Raw genomic sequence first — 22,959 nt, 5'->3', positions numbered from 1 at the left:
TAGTATAGAAAAGTACAAAGTCAGTGAAAATAAAAAGAAGCTGTATATACTTCAAATGATACATTTGTCCCTACTTTTCCGATTGATGTGGCTGAAGGCTTTTGCCATCATAAACAGCTTATTTCTGGGTTGCTATTCCTTAGATACCATGCATGGATCCACTTGCAAATACACTTGGAGATTGTTTTGCATAGCATTCTAAGGTTACAGTCATTCCTTGTCACGATAAGCTGTTCAAATTTCTTTTTTCTCTGGATCACGTCAGTGTGTGTCCATACCTTAAGCTCAATAACCATTTAGTAAATAATGAGACGAAGAATAAGGTTTTACAAAGTCCGACTGGTAAATGTCCTGAGACAGCGGAAGAAGTGGTACATTTGCCGATTAATTTAAGACAAATCCATAGTGCCCTTGGGCTCTTGTCAAAGATGATCAATGGATGAATGAAAGAGCACAAAATTACATAAGTACTGTTAAAATTGACCCCTAAAGTGATGAGACAGGTTTTCATCAGATTTTTTGGGAAATTTTCCTTCCAAGTTTTTGCTCAGTTTGTGATATTAGGTGAAATGATCGTCACATTGCAGGCTTTGGAATAGATCGGCAGTTATTCATATTTTCATTTGTGCCTCGGCTACTTGTAGTCATAGTTGGACATGATACAAATTGTAACACTGGCACCTTGGCTGAAAATGTTTCACCGTCTTCAAGTTAATTGTCTTTTTTCTGCATGAATGTTAATAATGGCTACAATTTTTTTTTTTTTGGGCTTGTTTTGTTCGAATCTCGGGCAGCTATTAGCGTCTTCTCGTTCGTGGCAAATTAAATTCAAAAGTATATGTATGTGAAGGATTTACCTGACTGGTTTTGGTAGATTTTCTTGGATTTGAGCTATTAAATATCTAGATTTTGATTATCTTAATTTCCATGACAATCCTTTTTTCATGGAAAGAGAAGACAGTGGCTTCATTGAGTTAATGGTATATAAAAACTATGCTTGTGGCAAACAAATTTATTATACAGAACTTTGTAAGATAGTTTGAAATACTGTTCACAGGCTGTCAGTAATTTGGAATGGTTACACTTACATGGAGTTATTTGAATTTGCACTTCAGAAAGTGTTATTGTCTACTGTACAGTATGTCTTAAAGTCTAAATAAATCATATATGCAAGGTTGTACTGAAGGTCAACTGGTTGTAGCTTTGTATATCATTGACAGTTTTTTCTTTCTTAGTCTTTCTTTCATAGGAACACTCATTTGGTAAGAGATGGGGGTGGGTGGTAGTGGGATGGTACTGTGTATTATATAGCTACTGTAGGAACGGTGGCGTTGGGCTCAGTTTCATGTCAATTGTTACATAACATGTGACTTCAGCAAAACAAATATGTGGCTGTTTACATTAAGATATTGTTTAAAGAGTTGTGACAAAATCTTCTCTATGTGGCTCCATACCATTACAGCTATGGATTGATTGATCACCAATTCTCGAAAAAGGGAAAACATTTCAATAGATTTTGGAAATGCTTCCCAAGATTTTGAAAGTGTTTCCCTAATGGTAAGATGTACAGCAAACCAATTTACAGATATCTCTCAAGTAGAATACTTGCACATTATAACTTGATTTGAACTCATAATGCAGTGAATTGTTATCAAGGTGAAATAGATGAAGAATTTTAGTCTCACCTTTGACTGAAATGTCTCTGACATCTCCACAGTTAATGGAGTCTATGATCGTCAGGGGTGCATAGAATACCATAGGCGACCACCTGATCAGGTGGAATTATTTCATACAAAGCATAAAATGCATTGACTTCTAGTTTCGACCAGGTGACCGGGCTGTTTACCTCAGGGGGATATTGAGACACTCTGCTGCTTAATAGCGTAGTTACCATTGCTGGTTTGTTTTGGTCAAGACATGAACTAACTCTGGCAGTTGAGCCAGCATTTTGTTTCAATCTGTGTACCAATACTATACATCGGTGTCAATATTGTGGTCTTTGCTTTAAATGGGAGAAAAGATCTAAGAGATGAGAAGAAAAAGATACAGTACTTTGTAATGAGTCAGGCCATGAAGATACTGTCTGCCTAGATCAGTCTATGTGTACTACAGTATATATTGTTGCCTTGTTTGTAGTTGACTTGTTGATCATGTCTGTCAGTACACAGAGATATCAACACAGACATAATCTTTTCGTATATTTTTGATGTGATCTTGCATATTGCCTCGAAGGGTTGGTTGCATTTAAATATGGTAAAATGTTGATATTTGACTTATTCCAGTTTTAACCTTTGGCTTTATTTCTGAAGCATTGATTTGAACCCCAGGGTGTCCTTTGATCACTATATTTTGTTGTGTTAGCTCATTAACAAACAACTCTAGCAGACTTGTAGTACAAGTTCATCAGCATGAGTTTCGTGAGTACAATTAGAAGTCCTTGTGATATGAGTACCTCTTAGGCACTCTTAGTGTGAGTACAAGTACTTAAGTTTGCATCAGAGTGTATCTACAGTAGATTCCAAAATGTCTCGAGTTAGTTTAAAAATCCTACCGGGCAAGAACTACTACAGGCAACCATGCCAGAATACGATTTTGAGTTCTACCTACAATTCTGACCTCTAGGTTTCTCCTTGAAACAGGTGGCAAATTTCAGGTGATAAAAACAAAATAGTATTTCAAGCTTACAAAATAAAAGCCTTATTTTGAGTATTTCAAAGATTTCATATGTATTTTAAGTCTCTCTAGCAAGACATTGAACACTTCCTTTCCTCACCTGAGGTCAAAGTTCATTCTGTATGTCTTTCATTCATTGTAGGGGTCTTTATTCTTCTGTGGTTTACTGTCAAAATTTTCGCAGCTAATGCACCACTGTAAAGACTGGAGAAATATTTTGAGTGTTTTCATTTTATTTGAAATTAATAAATATAATGACACTAGCTAGAACGGGGAATATTAAGTGTCGTTTAGCAAATGCAGCAAAGACAAATCTGTATGACTATGATCGGTGCTTAGTCATTGGGATGGCTCAAAGTATCGAATGGTACCAGTCATCTTAAACCTAAACATCTAAATACTTTCAAACCGAGACATGCAAAGTTCAAACCCTCCAAGCCATTCTAAACATCATATATATGCTAAATGAAACAAATCCAACAATTTTTCTAAACTAACATTTCCTAACGATTAAAATTTCTGTAGAATCTCAACTTTTTCTCATTCCATTAACACTCTAGTCACCATGACGATGTATATTTATTGATGCTCAAGTTTAAAAAATATTCCCTGTTAAGGCTTTCACAAAATTCTCTTCTTACTTTGATTCCTGTCCTGTTTCCTTCTACCTGACTTTTTTTCTTTTCTTTTTCATTACACCCCTATTCATGCTTTCGTTTTCGGGGACTTGCAGTTCCTGCACCCAGTATTGTTGATAAGAAAGCCTTCTCCTCACCTTCTGAAACCCAGGAGGCAAATTTAACATCAAACGGTCAGTTACTTGTCGCCAGTCCCGATGTTACATGTTCCCATAGAAATAGCTTTTTGATACTTTAGTAATTTTTATTTTTTCCTTATCCCATGGTGCAAGTTTTCTTTGGTCTTCTCTTTCATTTCTTAGAAATGTTCTTTTCATCTTTCTCGTTATTTCTTCTGTGAATCTGTGTTTGCACATTGCTATGTTCCTAACACTGCTCAAATGTTGATTTTTTGAAATGCTCTTCATTCAGATGGACTCCTTCAGCCAAAACTTGATCTGATGTTGAAGATGTGGGGGTCCCTTGAAAAAAAATCTTGTTGTGTAGGTTATTGTTCAAATTAAACCTTTAAGGAAAGGTTTGTAATTGAGGTGTAATTAAAAAAAAATGGAAATATATATATAATGATAAAAACAAATGGATAAATATTTACATAGTTTGAATCTGCTCTGAAGAGTGGTCATCATCAATGTTGTATTTTAAACTTTGTTTTTTTACTTGTTAACACTTTTAAAGTTTAGGTTGGAGGAGAAACATGTAGACATAGAAATGCTAACTTCCCTCAAAATTTACAACTTTTGTGTAAATATCAAATAACGACACTAAAAGATACCCCCGGTGTTATTTTGTTTGACATCAGGCCGATGTGACTGAATTGTCAAAATTAATATGATTTCATATTAAGGTAAGATATATTTTCCTGCATTTCAGGATTGCTGTAGGCTTTAAAGCTTTTGCACTAATCTTCTGATGCCCCCAAAAATGTTGTATTTTTCATCAAAATTGTTTAAACAAAATGTACAAGGTAGGAATAGCCAAGGTTACTTAAACAACCAAGTAAAAACATGTTGCGAGAGATTGATGGTACTGTGACACCTTGTTATACTACTTCAAATATATCCCTTTGTCTTACTTTTTTCTAAATTTAAGGACTCCTTGGATTCCAAAATATCCATCAGAGAAGATAATATTTTGGGTTGGATTTCTCTTTGGTTTTATTCTGTTTGTCTTGAGTGTTCAATGTTGATTCAAAAGACACAGTTTCTCAGTTAAAGGCATTGAAGACTCGCCCCAAACCGCATGCCGCGGTCTGAAAAAGTTAACTTTCCGTTGCTTGCAAACGAAGTTTTCTACTTGTCGCTACAAAATGCAGACAGTAATGAAACGTGTTACTTTGTTATCTTTAGTTGGACCTGAGATGTCCATCGCTGTATCGTTTGTGCACTGTGCTGTGGGTATTAACCACAGCTGTATGTACTGACTGTACACTAGTGTCTAATTACCGACAGTAGCTAGCTGTGTGCGTATTTTCTGGGATCGATGGTGGTGTCTAACACTTCTGTTACACCTCATTCGAAACTAGGTCAGATTACCGGCATTAGACGTTTCTTTTTGCACGAGTCTTCACACCCTTTTAACAGTACAGTATATCTATACAGTGATTCATTTAATTGTAGCCTGCTTCAAAATTTCCTAGGTACTCCTGGGGGCTCTATCAATTGCAACCATTAAATTCATTCTTAGAAGTGAGGATGGTGAAAGTTTTGACTTTGTGCGGCCGATTCTCTAAGGACGGTAGTAAAATTATTGCCTAGTTTCCTTGATTCTGTTTTTTAAGTTGTCAGGAATCAATCAATTTTGTTATCGAGTGGACTCATTGCCAGTTTAATATTCTTGCTTAAAGTATTATCTATATGAGGGAAGTCTAAAAGAACACCGGACATATTACGGTCCCTTTTCTTAGGAAAATTAATACATTGAGATTTGATAACCTTCAGTCTTCAGAAGTGAGGCCAAGCATGTTAAAAGTATTTTGAAAATGTCACTACTTTCCTCTTACTGAAAAGTGATATTTTCTTATGTGGAGATATCAAATCGGTTGATTTCTTCCAAATTTGGAAAGACAGATCATTTTTGTAATACTGCCAAAAATTGTCCAATTTCTAAAGCTGCATTTTACATTGTGGTTTATTACTTTGCTTCAATTTGACTAAGCCTTGCATAAATATGCAACGATAATTTGGATACCTCCCTCATGCCAACTGAAAGACAATTTGTCTCAGCCATATTACTGGACCTTGTTTCTTCCAATTTTAATGACAGTTTTTTGACCCAGATATTCAGTGGGTTTGCTTTGTTTCATTCCAATCCTTTTTCACAGTTTCATCATTGTTGGAGGGATTTTAGTAGATTTTAAATTATGTTTGCAGATCAATACTTCATCTTTCCTTCAATTTAAATAAGTAGAAATAAGGAGACAGGGAGGTAAAAAATGCTTACATATTGACACTGGAGGTGATTTTATAAATATTAAAACAAAGGAACACAAACTACACATTTTGTGTGAAGTTTTACATCATCATACAGTTTGTTGCTATCACTCACCAGTTTTTCTCTCATCTCTACATTCATTTTATCGCCTCCTCTTAGGACTGTTGAGTCTAGACCCATCCATAAATACCTATTGAAAACTTAAATGGAGTGCTTTACAAAATTTTGTAGAAAGATGTTTTTCAAATTGTGTTGTTTTCTTACACATCAATCAAATGCATTTGTTGGCATTGAAAACAAAGAACTCAAACCAATAGGTTGAATAATTTGCAACAGTACAACTCATATTAAGTCATGAAACCAATATATATAGTTCATTCCATAAATATTTATCGTGTCCCTGGTTCTCCATTCACCTACCATACATAGCTCTGGAGTAGAAGCAAAATATGAATTCTCACTCGTTGATATCTTTGTAGATTTACGGTCGGGTGGCAAACTGTAATCTCCCTGTTTTGGATTTGTTTAATGGTGCTAATCTAACCCTGACCCTCATAGAATTTGTTTGTTTTGCTATAAAACAATTCAAGTTGACCGTGAACTATTGATCAGATTCCTCATTCAAAGGATTTTCTGGTGCCTGAAAGTTGACTGCTTAGCAAAATTGCTGAACATTTTCTAAATCTTTGCATGGAAACCACACACATACTGTAGCATTTTGTGTCTTGAAGATGTTAATTTTTCAAATTTGGTGATACTTGTAAACGTATCTGGCAATATCAAAATGGTTAATGTCCTAAGGGCAATTCAGCTAAAGATGTCTTTGTTTGTTTTTCTTTATAATTCATCCACAAAGGAAAGAATTTTCCCACAAAAAGAGACACATTGTAATGGAATTCTAAGTACAGAGCACTTTGACAGTTACAGTAAGCTAAAATTCCAAGTGTATTCAGTTGCAAGGAAAAATATAGAAGAAGATTGTAACAGCCCTAAGTAAACTTTTGAAGAGCATTTGCCCAGATAACATCTCTGGACAGTAACTGAAGGGTTAGCCAGTCAAACTAGGTTACAATACAACCATATCTGGAGTTAGGGGCAGAATATTGACATGGGGTTTTCAACTATAGTGTGGAATATTTTCCCTTCAAATATAACTTTTACATCTTTGTCAAAAGAAAATCCTGTAAAAAACTACTAATATTTTATGTTAGCTTAACTGAGGAGGGTTAAAAACAGATTGAAATACTGGAAACTTGTTTTGTTCCCTCTGGACATGACAAAAAAAGTATTTTGATGTTAGATATAGCCTCCATCATCCTATGCATTTTTACAGCATTCACAATGTGTTGAATATTCAAAACAGTTTGCTGTTACCACTTTGATAAGATCAAATCCTATCAGAAATTCACTGTTCTTTTGTTGAATTAGGGGTTTCCAGTACCAGGAGCCACTTTTCTTCCAAAAATTGGCTGTGGGTTTAGCTGTTTGGTGAAATCAGGGGCTCATTTGAGGGCAACCAGAGGCCAATTTTGGATTTTTTATAATGCTTTCTATAAATGCTCCTGTTTGACTTGTAGAGCTCATATAGTAGCAAGGTTGCGCGTGCCCATACATGATATGGCTGTTTACTTTTGCTTTGACAAAAAAAAGTCATTTAGTGTTTGGCTGATTGGGTGTACTAATCATTATATAAAATAAGCTCCTTGCATATTGTTCAAGGCTCTAATTGGGGCTGCATGGCAAGTTATAGGGTTTAAGAAGCCCTTGGGGCCCTGCTTATCCCTCTCCCCCCTTCCCTCACCAGCTGTATCACATAGTAACACTGTTGAGTTGCTGTTTAATACATCACTTGGTTAAATGTGACCCGTTTGATACTATATGTGATGCATGTGCTACTGCTGTTTCTCTGTATAATTATAATACTGTGATACTTGCTGAATAGACAATCGCAAAGTAAAGGTTACAGGCCCCTTACTGTACCACTCTGCCTCTCCAAACCTCCAACGAGATCGCATTCCCTGATGAGTAATTTCAAACCAAGAAAAACATCCTGTGATTATTTTCATCTATGGAGGACTGAAAATAACGTTAACGTGCATGCTCTGTGTTTGCACATATTGTGGACCAAGTGATATTGTAAACCATTTAGAGAAACTGTAAAAGCAACATGGTCCAAACGTCAGACTCACTTAATCCAGAGAGATTATCATGTTGCATTTTTACAATTTCTTTCTTTTTTTCTTTTATTCTTTCTTTCTTGATCAAGTGTTTCATGTTTGTTTTCTGTCATGTTTGTGTGATAATGTAGTATTTGATGATCAAAATCAGCATTTATGGGTCATTTCAAAGCTCATTTTATTCTATCTTACAGAACTTTTTAAAAGACATTTTGTTACTTTGCTACAGAACATGAGTGTGGTAAGAAAAAAAAACGTCTGATTACTTTGAATCTGAAGGATTGGAAAGACAGCTTCCACAGAAAATCATGCTAGGATTGAAACATCAGGCCCACTTACTTTTACACAATATAATTGGCAATCTCTTCAAGTACTGTCTTGGGAAGGTCAAGTTGTATGAAGCACGGACTTAAATTCTTTCAGTGCTTTTGCAATATCTAAAAATGAACTATTCATTGAGTGAGACTGAAAATAAAGGGAAATGCTTTATTGAGTTGATTTCTGAAATTTCTACTGATATTGATGCATGCTGGGAGGAATTCAGTAAACTATAAAACACTTTTCCTCCCTTTCATGTCATTCTTTCAACATAGTGTTTTAGTAAACCTTCAATCCTCTCTGATTTCAGAATGGTAAATTTTCATAATTTGGAATTTGAATCTCTTTCTTAGAGAAAAAAAATTGCATAACTGGAACACCCTGCGTACCAATGTACGCCGGGAACACCCCTCATTGGAAATGGAACAGCCTTGATTATACTGTAACAATGTACGCATTGACTCCAGTGTTGATTGAGCAGTTCAGCTAAATGCATTTATGATTCATTTTCATGTTTTGTTCTTTGCTTGCTTATCTTTCTCAGTTATGGCAGTGGGCAGACCACAGGGTACAGCTATTTATAAGACGGCTGAGTTCGCAGCAAGATCGGGCATCCCAATTATTGCAGATGGCGGGATATCTTCAGTAGGCCATATTACCAAAGCACTAGCATTGGGGGCATCGACGGGTATGTACAACCAGTGACCATTATTGTTTGAGACTATATTGCTAGATCATACTCCAGCAGGTCAAGTTAAGCTTAGATGCACCAAAATTTCAAAATTTGTTCTAAAATGACTTTTGCCATATTACTATATTATAACCATTCATTCAATCATTTCACTAAAATGATTGAGTGCAAAAATCTCAGTGGAATGTGAAGTTTAATTTGAGATTGAAAAGACTTTTGAAGTCCTTGAACCTATGTTGGGCATATCTTCCTGAGAATGCAACAAAGGGGCTCTCCTGGGATTCAACAAAGGGTGCTGTCCTATGGTTACCAATGTGCATCATCTGTACTGTTTACAAACTCTGTATTTAGGTAACATGATCGCTTGAAAGTGCTTGCAAGCTGCGAACACCCCTTGATGACTTTTAACAGTGGGGTGGTTCCACAGGTGGAGTTTAGCCAAACGAAAAACATGCATAGGAAAGGTGCGTAAAAGTTGACTTGAAACTTTGAAAGACGTTTCAACAGATCTCTTAATTACGGAATGAACTTTGTATATACTTCTAGTGATTAACTCGTGGTACAGTTTGATCTACAGCTTGTGGAAGTTTTGTGGAACTAGGATAGGACTGATGCAACAGCGCCCTCTGCTAATTTTAAGGGTGACTGGAGGGCCTCATTAGATATGCACTGTATGTAGTAGGTCTAGAATATAGTGAATATAATATCTGATTTTCTCAACTTACAGTTATGATGGGAAGTTTGTTGGCAGGGACTACAGAGTGTCCCGGGGAATATTTCTTCTCCGACGGTGTGAGGCTGAAGAAGTATCGAGGCATGGGGTCCCTAGATGCTATGGAAGCTAACAAAGGCAGTGCAAGCAGATACTTCAGGTATTGAAAACTTATCATTCTTTTTTCTTTTCCGTTTTTTTTTCACCCTTTCTGTCCATTTTGGTGTATACTAGTTTTGCATTATCTATTTAGTTAGCCATTCCCATGTGAACATAAAAGTTAATAATCAGAAGATGATTTAAATCCTTCTGAAATCTTCCTCTGATATCTATGTGTTTGCCGTATAATACATAGAATCGCTGCAGCCATGAAAAATAATATCTGTCTGTTATAATTAATCATAACTTCCAAAGAGATCCTTAACCTCGGGTCTGTCAAACTGTTTTGGCCTTTTTTAGATTAGAGTGTGTTGCCTAGCGTATCTTCTACAAAAACACTAACAGCAGGTGTTTGTTTGTCTACCTACCAGTAGTTTGATATAATTCTCAGACGTGTACGTCGAAGTTGTGCATGTCTTATTTATTCAAGTTTTCGTTCTCTTATCTTTTCCTTTGCAGTGACAGCGAGAAATTAAAAGTTGCTCAAGGAGTCTCGGGTGCTATCGTGGACAAAGGGTCGATTTTGAAGTTTGTTCCGTACCTTATCGCGGGTATTCAGCACGGATGTCAAGACATTGGTTCTAAAAGTATAAATCAACTGGTGTAAGTTCCCCCCCTCCTCCCCCCCCCCAAAAAAAATTTCTTTAATGTTAAATCCCAATGGATTTTACTACCTTGAAAACGTGTGTAAGAGTGGCTAGAATGAGTAATCTCTTAAAGGAATGGGCCGGCACACACCCCACCTCAACCCTCCTTTGTTTTATTCAGTTCTTTCTATGCAATATGAAGCTGTGGTGGAATTTATAAAGTTTGAATCTACTATTTGCTTGTTTCCCATATACAGGGCTAACTGGAAAGTGTTAAAGGCTAATTATGTTTGCGGGAGACCAGTCATTTGTTAGAATTCAACTTTGAAGCAGCACGTACTGAGCCTAAATTGCTTGAGCTGTATAACCAAATCATTAATCCTGTTTTTAAAAAAAGACATAAAAACACTAATTTTGTTATGATGACAGGGACAATTTTTTACTTTTGGTCATTTTCTGAAAAGAAGTGTCTAGTCATTGACACAATTCTTTAATCTTACAAAATGAAGTGTTAAAGTCTTTAAAATGTATGCTTGAGGTTTCAGCTTAATATGTGTTTCTTGATAATTTAGGATTCAGGAGGAAGCTTACTACAGTACCTCTGATTGTCTTAAATGAGACTCGTGAACTCCTTCCCCACCCCTCAGTATTTTTATCCTTAACCTAATAGTTTGTAAGTTGCTAGTCACCCTGTTGTGTGTGTGTATATATACATCATGAAACAGAGAAACCACCAGATGAAGATGATTCCTATCGGTTTAACATGGAATGTTTGAAATCATTTCCGCAGGAAGATGAATCGAAGCGGAGAGTTACGTTTTGAAAAGAGGTCCCCTGCCGCCCAACTAGAGGGAAATGTGCACAGTCTTCACTCGTAAGTTGTACCTCCACAGCTTCAAATTTATTTGTGGAAGTAGTCATCCAATAAGTTTTGGCTGAAGAAACTTTCAAACTTGTCATTTGTTTGATGTACAGTTGTAGGAAATAAAATTTATAGTAAAATTTGTAAGCAAAAGGAAAAGCAGAAGTGAATTAATGTTTCAGTAGAGAGATGGCCTGTGTAACATGGAGGCTGGTTTTGGAGGATGGGGGTCAGGTGGGCCACAAAAAAAATAGCTTTGGTATTTTGTAAGTTATTGATGATAACCAAGTAAAAAATCTGTTTCTAGATTGTGTAAATAGTTGTCTATGGACATTTCCGTAAAGTCTGGACAAACATTTCGGACAGTTTGTTGATCCATATCTCAATGGCTATATATAGGAGATTACTTTTCATTCAGGTTTTATGGAAGATCTTCCTTGAACTTTATGGATTATAAGTCCTTGTCCCTCCAAACAAATTACAAAAATACTCAAAAAACCGCCCTGTGACAGACATACGCAGAGAAAGTGACTTTTTCAGATCATATTTTTCTTTTGAAAATTTCTGTGAATTGGAATGAGTTACAATTAAAAACCACTATACATTTTATGAAGAAGACTTAACTACACATATCACTTCCCTGCTAGATTTTTCAAATATTCCTTTGTGACGGATGTACATTTTTTTGTAAAGGACATACATTTTTTGTGACGGACGTACATTTGTGAAATTATATAGTAAATGTACGTCCGCCACAAACAAAAGCACTACTTGGTATGCCTAAAAGTTCAATTTGTGACAGGGCTTTACCCAGAGTTACTAGTGTTGACAGCTGTACACAATAATGCAGCATTTAATTGTGCATAATGGAACCACTTATAGGCTGTCAAAGTAATAGTGAAACGTAGGTATACTACCACAAAATTTCTGTTCCATTGCAAGTACTTATTTCACTTGTATGCAAAACAAGTTGTATGCAAAACATTATTAACATTAGGATGGTATGAGCACCAAAACCAATTTTCTTTCACTTGACACACTGCTTTTTCCATTGACAAATCTTTTATGAAAATGTGTGTACTGCAAGCTTCTTTATGGATGATATAACAGCACTTTTCAGCAAACAAGAATTTCAGAACTTCATATGTGTGATACAGTCTGTTGCATTGCTTCAGGAACTTTTAGGCTGTGTTCACATTGGATCACCTGTTCTTGGTCCTGTGTTGACAATTCAACCACAAATGTGTTATATTACACCAAAATCTCTTATAGTGTTCATACTTGAAGTCCTGCTCCAGCTCTGATTGCTTGCTCTGGATCAATTAACAGGAAGTTACAATATTTGTTGGGTTACTCATACAAAAGTGTGCATACAAAAGTGTATTGCAAATTTCTTATACAGCTGAGTGCCAATAACTTCCGCGTGCAATGTATATTCAAGATTTAGGTGAAAGTGGAGAAAGAAGTCAGTTTAACCATGGTGTGCATACTACGGTGTGCAAAAAGTTATTCAGTGGTAACAGAAATTATTGGCAATAGTTCTTATATATCTAATGTTATGACATAGAGGTACAGAGGCACGCCCTTGGTTAGCATAGTGAAACATATATAAAATTAAGACACACAGACACGATGAAGTTAAGGCTGCACCTTAAAGTAAAGTTAAGTAAAGTAAAATTTATTGATATTCATCATAACATGACAATATAATAAAATGGACTACAGCATCTCAAAAATAGGTTAAAAAAGTAATCTATGCATCATACAATTCAAAGTCTTAATTCTTCTAGGTAAAAATGATCGCCTACACCGTTCTGTCTGCATACGTGGGATCGTGTAAAATCTACGTGGTTTCATGTAAAAATCAAAGAGAGGGTGATCGGAATCCTCGACTATAGAAGAAGCACACTGACATATTATCCGATCAATGAAGTCATCCGTGATGGTAGAATACAACTTGATGGATTTATTCAAGTAGTGTAATTGTCCATTAGAACAGGATGATAACCAAACTGGGCCACAGTAAAAACAAGGAAGGACAACACCATTGTCTGAAAAAGCCAAAGCTGCTTATCAAAATCTAAGCCAAAGCCGGCGAGCCTACGAATGCAATATATTCTCTGTTTAGCTTTTGATGCCATATTGTACACGTGGGTATTCCAAGTAAACGAGCTGCTGAAGGTTAATCCAAGATATTTAAAATCTGATACAACCTCAATCACATTATTGTCAATGTACAATGGGGCATGACTTTGCACTGCACGAAAATCCTTCTGGTAACTCTGCCCACCCAAACTTAAAACTATGAGCACCTGTGGTTTCAAAGAAACCTTTCTCCCACATAAAAATACCAGAACTTGAAGCCCATCATATAGGGTAACAAACCTAAAGCATATGTAGAACAAATTACATAACAACAATAACATGCATACTACAGCAGTAAAACATACTGACAATTGCAATAACAGTACTCGATCATTCTCTGACAATTCTCCTTCCAAAACTGATTTATTATTTTGCTCAAAATTGGTTGAACACAGCATAATATATATGTTGGAATATGGATAGGAAACCTCACGAACAGAGGGAAAAATAAATGGCAGAACTACTAAGAAACAATGTTGTACACAAACAACGAGTTTGTAGCTAATAGTTCCATGTATGTCCATGGATAATTGCCTAACTTTGCGTGAAACAGGCAGCGTGTTATGTAGTCCGTTTGCATTGGATCTCGGATCACCTTGATCCCCAGAGTGTTCACACTTTGGAACTGATATCCCCCAGATCGGAACCAACGTCTCGCGGTCTGAACCTGAGTAGGAGAGTGTTTACACTAAGAGGTTGATCTCCAGCAGGGTATATGTCATATCATGTAGACAATAGCATACTGTACATGTGGTTCAAAACCATGCAGTTTCATTGATATCTTACCAAGTACTAACCGATAACAGGAATATGCTAGTTGATTGTTGACACTGTAGTATGCAGTGTGCATACCACACACCTCTACAATTAAATAGAACAACCACAAAACTACCTAATTTTCTGTGCAAATGGGATTTGTCATTAAATTCAAGGGTTATGAATTGATAAAGATGTTTAAATACATTGTGAAGCAAAACTAAAATAATGTGACAGTCGTACGCGTGACGGACGTCCGGAAAAAAAATTCACACGTCTGTCACAGCATTTTCTGAAAACACAAAATCCAAGGGATTAAAGGCAAATTATGTAGTTATTGAGTGTTCCAAATGTGCATTGCATTGTTGATGTCTTGAAATCTTGGTACTTCCTTCTGTATGAAATTTTAAGAAAATGTGATTTTTCTGAGACGGATGTACACATAACAAGGGACCTTTGTAAAAGTTTTATTCACTGGAATATTGAAAGTCCCTGCAAGTTTATCTGTTTTGAAATTGAATCTATATATTATATCACTTTAGCAAATCCAAGAATATTTATTCCTCTGAGGATATACAGGCAAAAATAGGCATTCTGTTTTGGGGTGACTTTTCTGAAGCAAATTTGAAGTTTTTTCCATTGAATAATACACACCATTATCTGCCTGAACTCAATGATTTATGTAAACATTAGCTACATATTATGAAACTCCATAGTTTAAATTTCATGTGATACCATACATGTAATGCTTCAACGTTTTATAATTTTGATGAAAAGGTTTACTAGTTTACGGAACTGCCCCTATGTTTCTGCCACTGTGTACACAGTTCATAGAAACAAGTAGATGTAAATAAATAGCACGTAGAAACAATGGATACATGTTAAATTGCTTTCTGGTTGTTTGGACTTATTGTAATGTGAGTTGCACCATATATTGCTTGTCTCTATGCTCTAACTCTATTAATGACTGTATTTGCTACATACATGTTAACAAATATTGCTGATTAATGAATCTTTATTATCTCGTTCTCAACTTTGGGAGAAAAATTTATTTAAAACTTGTAGGCCTCCGCTATGCTATTTCTTATCATCCCCTTGGGTGTAAACCACTTTACAATGATCAAAATAGTTTGAAAATTTTTGCATTAGTCCACCAGCAGTCTACCCTGTGTCTTGGGCTACAGATTCCTTCTTAGTTTCCTCTTGTCAACTCATTGATTTGCTTGCACTGTCTCTTGCTGAAACTATTGAGAATAAGATTTAGAGATTTTTTCCCCCTTCTGAGTTGTATGAAAAATATGTTTAATATCTAATCTATTGAGTTTAAAGTTTATCATGATTTTTAACTTTTACATTAACATTCGACCCAGGAATGTAGAGCGGAATGCAGGGTTACATTCCAAAATTTTAAGATGAATCGGCAGATTGGTGGCAATTTTGTGTAAGATCACATGTACAGACTTAACAAACATCGTTAGTGCCTGACAGTTACATTTCAGTGCCATTGTACACATGCAGACATTTTGGTGAATGTCAGTTACATTGCAGTGCCCCTGTGCACATGCAGACATTTTGGTGCCTGTCAGTTACATTGCATTTTGGTGCCTGTCAGTTACATTGCAGTGCCCCTGTGTACATGCAGACATTTTGGTGCCTGTCAGTCCAGCACGGAACTGCAAGGTGTTAAGCATAACACATGCAAACATCTTTGGTGTCTTTCATTTACTCTAGTACTGCAATTCTTTACACGATAATGCAGAGCAAAGGAATCAGTAGATGTTAAGGGTAACACATCCAAAATATCGTTGGTGTCTCTCAGACCTCGGCAAATATTTTTAAAAGTACCGGCCATTCGGGGACCGTGACTAAAAGATCTACTCGACAAAACGCAAAATTCACCCGCCCAATATGATCGCCTGTTCAAGTCTCCATAGTACAGTACTTTCTGTGAACTATTAGGTTAGGCAGATAACACATGCAAAACATCTGTGGTGTCTTTTGTTTACATTTTCTGCAGACTGTGTGCATGATTACGTTGATCAAAGACTTCAGCAGCTGTTAAATATAACCAATGTAACACATGCAACACACAGTTGTAGTGTTTCTCTTTGTGGCATTATCTGCAGATGACAGGACAGTAGATGTAGTTGGTTGTATAACTCATTGAACTTCATTAATTATGGGTATTATAAAAAAAAAAGTTTTTCTTGTGAAACACATTGACATTCATTATGCAATTGCCTATTAAACTAATTAATGGAGTCAAACTGAAATTCAACAGGTATTATAAAAAGTTTTTTTTTTTTTTTTGGCAAGTCATTGACATTAATTAATTGCCTATTAAATTACTTAAGGGAACAAGACTGAAAGTCAACAGGCATTATAAAAAAGATTTTTTTTTCTGGAACTCGTGACATTCATTATTTAATTGCCCTGTTAAAGTTAATTATGGGAGCCAGACTGAAACTCACATTTATTATTAAATGCTTTTTTTCTGGAACTTGTCAACATTCATTAAATTAATTGCCTATTCGAACTATTTAAACCGAGTGAAATTCAACTGGTATTATGGAATGATTATTGATGAAGCAGCTTGAATATCAAGTTTCAATCAGCCTTTCCCAGCCTGTGGTTTGAAAAACGCGAGAAAATAACAAGTTTTGCTGTTCTTTTACATGGGATACCAATTTAAGAGAAAATTGTTAAACTCCTACAAAGAACATTGATGTCAACCATTTTGTGTTAACGAGATTCTGCCACCACCTTGGCCGGTTTTGTCACAGAAAAAATTGGCGACCCTGTTTTCAGTAGCTGTTTTCAGAAAATAGTTAATTTCAAACAGTTGCTACTTCCTGTTAAACTGATCATCAACTCAAACAATTTGGTCAACAGCGATTTCCTCAGTGAGATGCAGTCTGAAGACAACTAATGTGTTATTTATGGGTTATAAATTCAGATCTATGTGAACCAAAAATATCCTTCAGTCCTTGATAAGTTCATGAGAACCAAAGTTCCTAGTCATTTATTTGAATTGTCATTCCTATTATATGGTGCCCTTGAATTTTTTCTTCTTCTTTCTGACAGGTATGAAAAGAGGCTATTCTAAGATGTTACTGGAGGTGGATAGAGAAGTTTTGTTGTAAGATTGTGAGCAGTTGACGGTAATGGACAGGGTCAATTTTTTGCCATCTGATGTCATTACCCCAGACAACGTGGCACTCCGTGAAATCACCTCGACCAGTCGTCGTGACTGAGAATATAATCTGTAAAATCGGCATCCTTCAAGCATTCCATGCAAATTTACAGTTTTAAGTGAAAATGTCATTTTTTGTCAACTCTGTCTTATCATTTTGATTAGTACTGGTTTTTGGCAAAAGAAATTGCCGTTCTTTATATTAAAAAAAAAAAAAAGAAAGAAACTTATTGCAAGTTTGATTTTTGATTCTCACAATTGTGACAAAGTCTTGTTTAAAATCCGATGTAAATACTATCAGATGCACAAGTTTTCCTTTTTTTTCCCTTTTAAATACTATCTAGGTTAGTATTTTACTTAGTATGTGAATAATTTCAATTTTTTTTCAATATGGTACAGAATTGAATTCTTTTAAATTCGTAATGTAAGAGCAGTCCACACTTTAATGTCATACTTTGATGGACGTTGGTTTTTTTTGTCTTCTAACATGCGGGCATTTGAATGATGCAACATTTACCTTAGGTTTTGGTTTTACCAAACTTTACAACATTAACTTGTAATGTTTATTATATTTGGAGGTAAGATTACCTGCAGTGGGGGGGGGGGGGGTTAACAGTTATTTATAGAATTAATGTGTAATGATTCCTTGAAGCAGAATCCAGGGGATAATTTAAGAGTTCAAATTTGGTATATCAGTTGTGAAGACTCTGATACTCTTAATCCTCTCTAGGTTTGAAGTTGATCTCTCTTTATCCTCTCTAGTAGCATTCTGTGGATTATCTTACTGATGACTGGCAGTAAAGTCACTCACCCCCCCCCCCCTCCAGTTGTTACAGTCTCTGTAAGAATTGGCTTCTTGTTAATGAAAACCATGAAGCATTGGAAATGGGGGCTTATGGCATTATTTCTTGTATTACTTTGTTTAACTGTGGTGCTATTTTGGGATAAGTTTTGTTTTGTTCTTAGAGTCATGGCATATACATCACTTACCGTTTGTTCTTTTAACAATTTTACCGAGAACAAAATGGTTATTTATTTCAAGAATGTTTGATTACTTGAATGCAGGACAAAAAGGGCTACAAGAAGCGCTTTTCCTACCATTGAGAACTAATTGTACTGTCAATGTGAGGCAGGTTATGTATGATTCATCTTTTAGCTAAACTCTGACCCTATAACCTTCAAATTGATGTTAGCACATTGGATGATTTCTATAGGTAAGGACAGGGGCAGGGAAGGGGATTATTTTGGTAGGGGTAAAGTGGACCAAAGAACTTGACCAAGGGGAAAACCGTTGTTATAATGTGTCGTTTGTATACATGTCCCCATAGCTCATTGCGTACAGAGTTGGTTGGTATTATAAAGAAACGATTCTGTGAGGTTTACACCTTATCTAGCCCCTACCAATTGCAGCTCAAACGGGGTTGATCTGGACTCTTGCTCTCGCCTTCCTTTATCAGATTGATGATAGTTAATCCAGTAAAACAGAGTTGATCTGGACTCCTGCTCTCGCCTCCCTTTATCGGTTTGATGATAGTTTATCCAGGCAGCAGTAGCTCCCATGTATGAAGAATTGACTAGTGGGGAGCGTTTGCTAATCATGTCTATTTGTGTTGTTGTTATTGTAGAATAACAGTATTTCACTGCATCTGGAAGTTATGTGTCAACACATCGTACTCGCAACCTGCCATATGACCTTTGACCCATTCACGTTTCTGGCTAATTTCATCGAATCTTACTATTCAAGAGTGGGAAATAAAGAGAGAAGATGAACATGGTTTATTTTGATCTGCTCATTTTGACCTTACAAGGAAATTAATATCAATTAATTAATTTATTTTTATTCTCATTCTACAATCTGTAAACACTATGAAGCCACATTTAGGACTTCACATGCAAGAGCTGATAATGTCCATATGTTTAAGTTTCAACACAAGTTTTCCTTGTGGTATTTAAAGAAAGTATATGTTTTGGGTTTGTGGTACAGACACGATAGAAATATCTATAAATAGAACATTACACAGCAAGTCAATGCCTCTCGTCTCGGTGTTTTATTTTTGGATCCCTTGTTAAAACCGCTTTTTGAGTTGAATTTGATTTCTTTTTTAAATCGATGCCGTTTTGTTGGTATCCCGGAAGGGAAAACTATGGAGTAACTTTTGCTGATCTTGCAAAGGGGACCGCAGATTGCAAATTCTGCAATGACTATAACGCGGATTGCAAAGTTGGTAATTACTATTACGGTTAGATTTGTCCAACACGGCAGCATACAGAAATGTTGTACTCAAAGGCCGAAGACTATATTTGACGATATTTGAGCAGCGAAAAAGTTACATTAAAGTTGTACTTGGTACTAATACATTAGTTAATGTTGATAATAGTATGGAGTTAACATGTTTAAATATGTGCGTTTGATACAGAAATTGCCTCCCCCAAATTTCGATTATGCCCCCCCCCCCCCCCATTTCCTTCAGACTTATGGTTTCAATATATGGTGGATCCAGGCAAATGTCCCCCTATGGTGGATCCAGGCAAATGTCCCCCTCAAACAAAGCTTCTGCCCCTTTTTGTTTTGGAGAGCACGCTCATCCTCTAAAACCGTTTCGTAAATATTACATGATTTTATAATCAACTACAAGAGTGAAGGCCAGATTAATACCGAATGAATAAACTCAAATACATGGCTTCTTTATTTTGCCTCGAAATGGAGAGTCGATAGAATGTGTGATGGCATGTTTTAAACTCTGAGTCGACTACTAGTGTTCTAATAGTCTCAACTAATTCTCATACATATATAATATATAGATATATGAATTATAGACCATATTTTTTAATTTCTCTGTCCTGCATTAACGGGTGTACCCGTATTATTAGCAAACATACTGATAGGAAGAGAGATTTGTCAAGGATGCCTGCATGTAACCTCAATATCAATATGTAAAGATACTGAACCGTAACTGGGTACTATTCATCAATTCCGTTGTCTTATAAAATATAAAAAATATGGGTCTGCATGGTCACGTTTAAAAGCCCAGTTTCGTATTAATGACATTTGGAGCATTATAAAATTTACCAGGAGACTAGAGATAGGCCTACAAATAATATGCCCATGGAGAAATTCCACTTAGCTGTACCTGCATGCCATAGCATAGACAATTTCATGAAATAGGCATGTGATATGCTATACTCCCTGTTCAGTGCCACAAGACGGAAATTGTTGCCATTTTCAAAATGCATTATTTGTACTTGGAACTAATTCTAAACTCCAAAAAGAGGATTACTACAATTTGTTTCATGATTGAACTTAGTGGCTATAGGTTCCCTGTCAAAAATAATCAGAGAAATATTGCGAATTATTGCGAAACCTGACCCGTGTTTCTGACATCACTTTTTCCGTCCACATTTGTATATCAATTTGTGAGTGACCTAAAGTTTGGGATTTAATAACAAATGTTGAAAGTGGTGTGATTTAGTGATGCTGTATAATTGTAACAAATAACGTATATATCATAATCATATCAATTCAGCCACACTTCATTTCACAATGAAGTTAAACAACAGGGAAAGGACTGTTTTGTAAACATGATAAAAGCATAAGTACTCCCTCAATTAAAACAGTATGTACTAGACATTTTTCCAATCATCCATTTTGATTTTATGACCACTAACATTTTCCCGTCCATGTGTATATGAGATGACAATATGCATACAGTAGTTATGCTAAGATTGTCTGCTAGTTTGAATCAAGCTATTTGTAGCTATACCCGCATTGATTTTCACACAGTATAGAAAGTGGACTTGCGTTCATCCTGAGTTTCTTCAGATGTTCATTCTGAGTTCCTTCAGAGTGTAATTGTAAGTATACAGATATTTATCATTATTTTTAATGCCCAGCAGTTATAAACAATTACAACTAGAATTTCTTATCATTTAGAAAAAAAGACAATCTAAAAATTATTAAAGAAAAGGAATTATTTGATAGCCTGTTTTGCTGCTGTATAGCCTAACATAGAGACTTATACTAAAGTGGAAACCTATGTCATAGGCTTTAATAGTTACAAGCAGTATAGTTGCAATCATAAATGATATGTTGGACAGGTGATGGTGAAGCAGAGGTTAACTTTATGCGAATGGTATCCGGTACGCATATAGAATTTATAACAAGTGACAACGTGTGTATTCTGAATTTCAACTGAGTATGCAATGCCATGTAGTAGGCCTTTATAGAGTGCAGAAAACCAGTGACATGATATTACAGGTTATAAACCGATCCTTCAGATTTATACTCTAAACAGTTTTAGTCTATCAGAATGTATTTGTTGGTCTTGGTGATGTTTAACAATACACTGCTATTGCACATTTTGTTATTATTTTCAGGATCTGGCATGGAAAAGGGAACCATATGTAGGTTTCTTGTGGCCAACCAACATAGACATCTCATGGACAAATTTCAATTTCAATGATGGAAACCATATCCAGAAATCATACCCCAGTCTACAGTTGGAGCAAGTTGATCGATATAGATGTTTCAAGATATTGCAATGTTATACGATTTCATTCATTTAAGTTTGTTGCAAATTAGCTCTTACACATACATACACTGTTGGAAATAAAGCGAACAATGTACTACATGTAAAATACACTTATAGCTCAGTCCAGAGGTGTGATTTGGAAATGTGTGAGGCATTGGTCTTCCATTTCCAGTGCCATTATGTTTCAGTATACACCGTGTTTTAGTACAAGCTTAATATGATTCCCCCACAAATTCATATCTATTGTAGATCTGCTATACTGTTATGTGTATATTGAAGTAGAGTTTTCTTTATTAGACATGTTCTACTAGTTACAATTATCCCTTATATTGTTGTGACCTGTTGAATGATGTACTATACTACTATTGTAATGCAGGTCTGTGGACATTCAGTGGAAGGTGATGTTCGAAACATTCAGTGATGTTCGAAATGTTCTTTCACTAACCTGTAAATGAACATTGAGCATTTGAACTTTATAAGTTCAAAACTCTCACTATAGGTTGGTTGTCAACACACCATTGTTTCATTACCGTATCTAAATTTGGTACTATTTGCTTTGTCTGGAAAACATGAAAAGTAAACACGAAACATAGTCCGAGACATTTTAATACAAATCTATAAAACAACTTCTTGCTTTTTCCACTGGCTCAAATGAATTTGATCCTGTTTGTGAACATCGCATATTAAGATGTATTGAGATTTATTGTTCTTAAGTAACATGTATACAATAAATAACAATACATTTCTTGTTGAAACATGTAATCACCTTTCTATGCATCAAACCAAAAAAGAGTTTATATACCCTCTTTAAGAGTTATCAACTTAATAACACAACAAATAAATATTATTTGTTTTGTTCTTAAGAATCACAAATTATAATGAAACAAACTGGTGGGTGATGTCCGAAACAAGATCTGTTTGCAGGGGTTACATCCGAAACAAGAGTCAAGAAATGAAAGTTCTCAAAGGACATGACCAAGAATTTTCAGCTTTTGGTTAATATATTCAAGTTTGCCTATGTTCAGGTTATATTTGATGGTATAATTGTTAATATTATTTTCAGCCTTGCTCTTTAATTAAGGAGAAACT

At 35.6% G+C, this 22,959-nt stretch overlaps 1 protein-coding gene across 4 annotated transcripts in view; it reads left to right on the top strand.

The window, feature by feature from the left end:
• LOC139962006 (inosine-5'-monophosphate dehydrogenase 2-like) overlaps positions 1 to 19,370 on the top strand; it is a 46,661-nt gene extending 27,291 nt beyond the window's left edge. For 2 of the 4 annotated variants that reach the window (XM_071961796.1, XM_071961795.1), the window contains 6 exons: positions 3,407 to 3,484; positions 8,781 to 8,924; positions 9,655 to 9,799; positions 10,258 to 10,401; positions 11,176 to 11,259; positions 17,233 to 19,370. In XM_071961796.1, the coding sequence (XP_071817897.1) occupies positions 3,407 to 3,484; positions 8,781 to 8,924; positions 9,655 to 9,799; positions 10,258 to 10,401; positions 11,176 to 11,259; positions 17,233 to 17,254 (617 nt within the window). In that variant the 3' untranslated portion in view covers positions 17,255 to 19,370. The remainder of the gene's footprint in view (positions 1 to 3,406; positions 3,485 to 8,780; positions 8,925 to 9,654; positions 9,800 to 10,257; positions 10,402 to 11,175; positions 11,260 to 17,232) is intronic. The other 2 variants (XM_071961797.1, XM_071961799.1) reach the window with 1 other exon arrangement.
• The last annotated feature ends 3,589 nt before the right edge of the window (positions 19,371 to 22,959 follow it).

The sequence above is a fragment of the Apostichopus japonicus genome, chromosome 20 (assembly GCF_037975245.1).
Source record: "Apostichopus japonicus isolate 1M-3 chromosome 20, ASM3797524v1, whole genome shotgun sequence".
Taxonomy (NCBI): domain Eukaryota; kingdom Metazoa; phylum Echinodermata; class Holothuroidea; order Aspidochirotida; family Stichopodidae; genus Apostichopus; species Apostichopus japonicus.
This window is presented reverse-complemented; position numbering and strand designations above follow the sequence as displayed.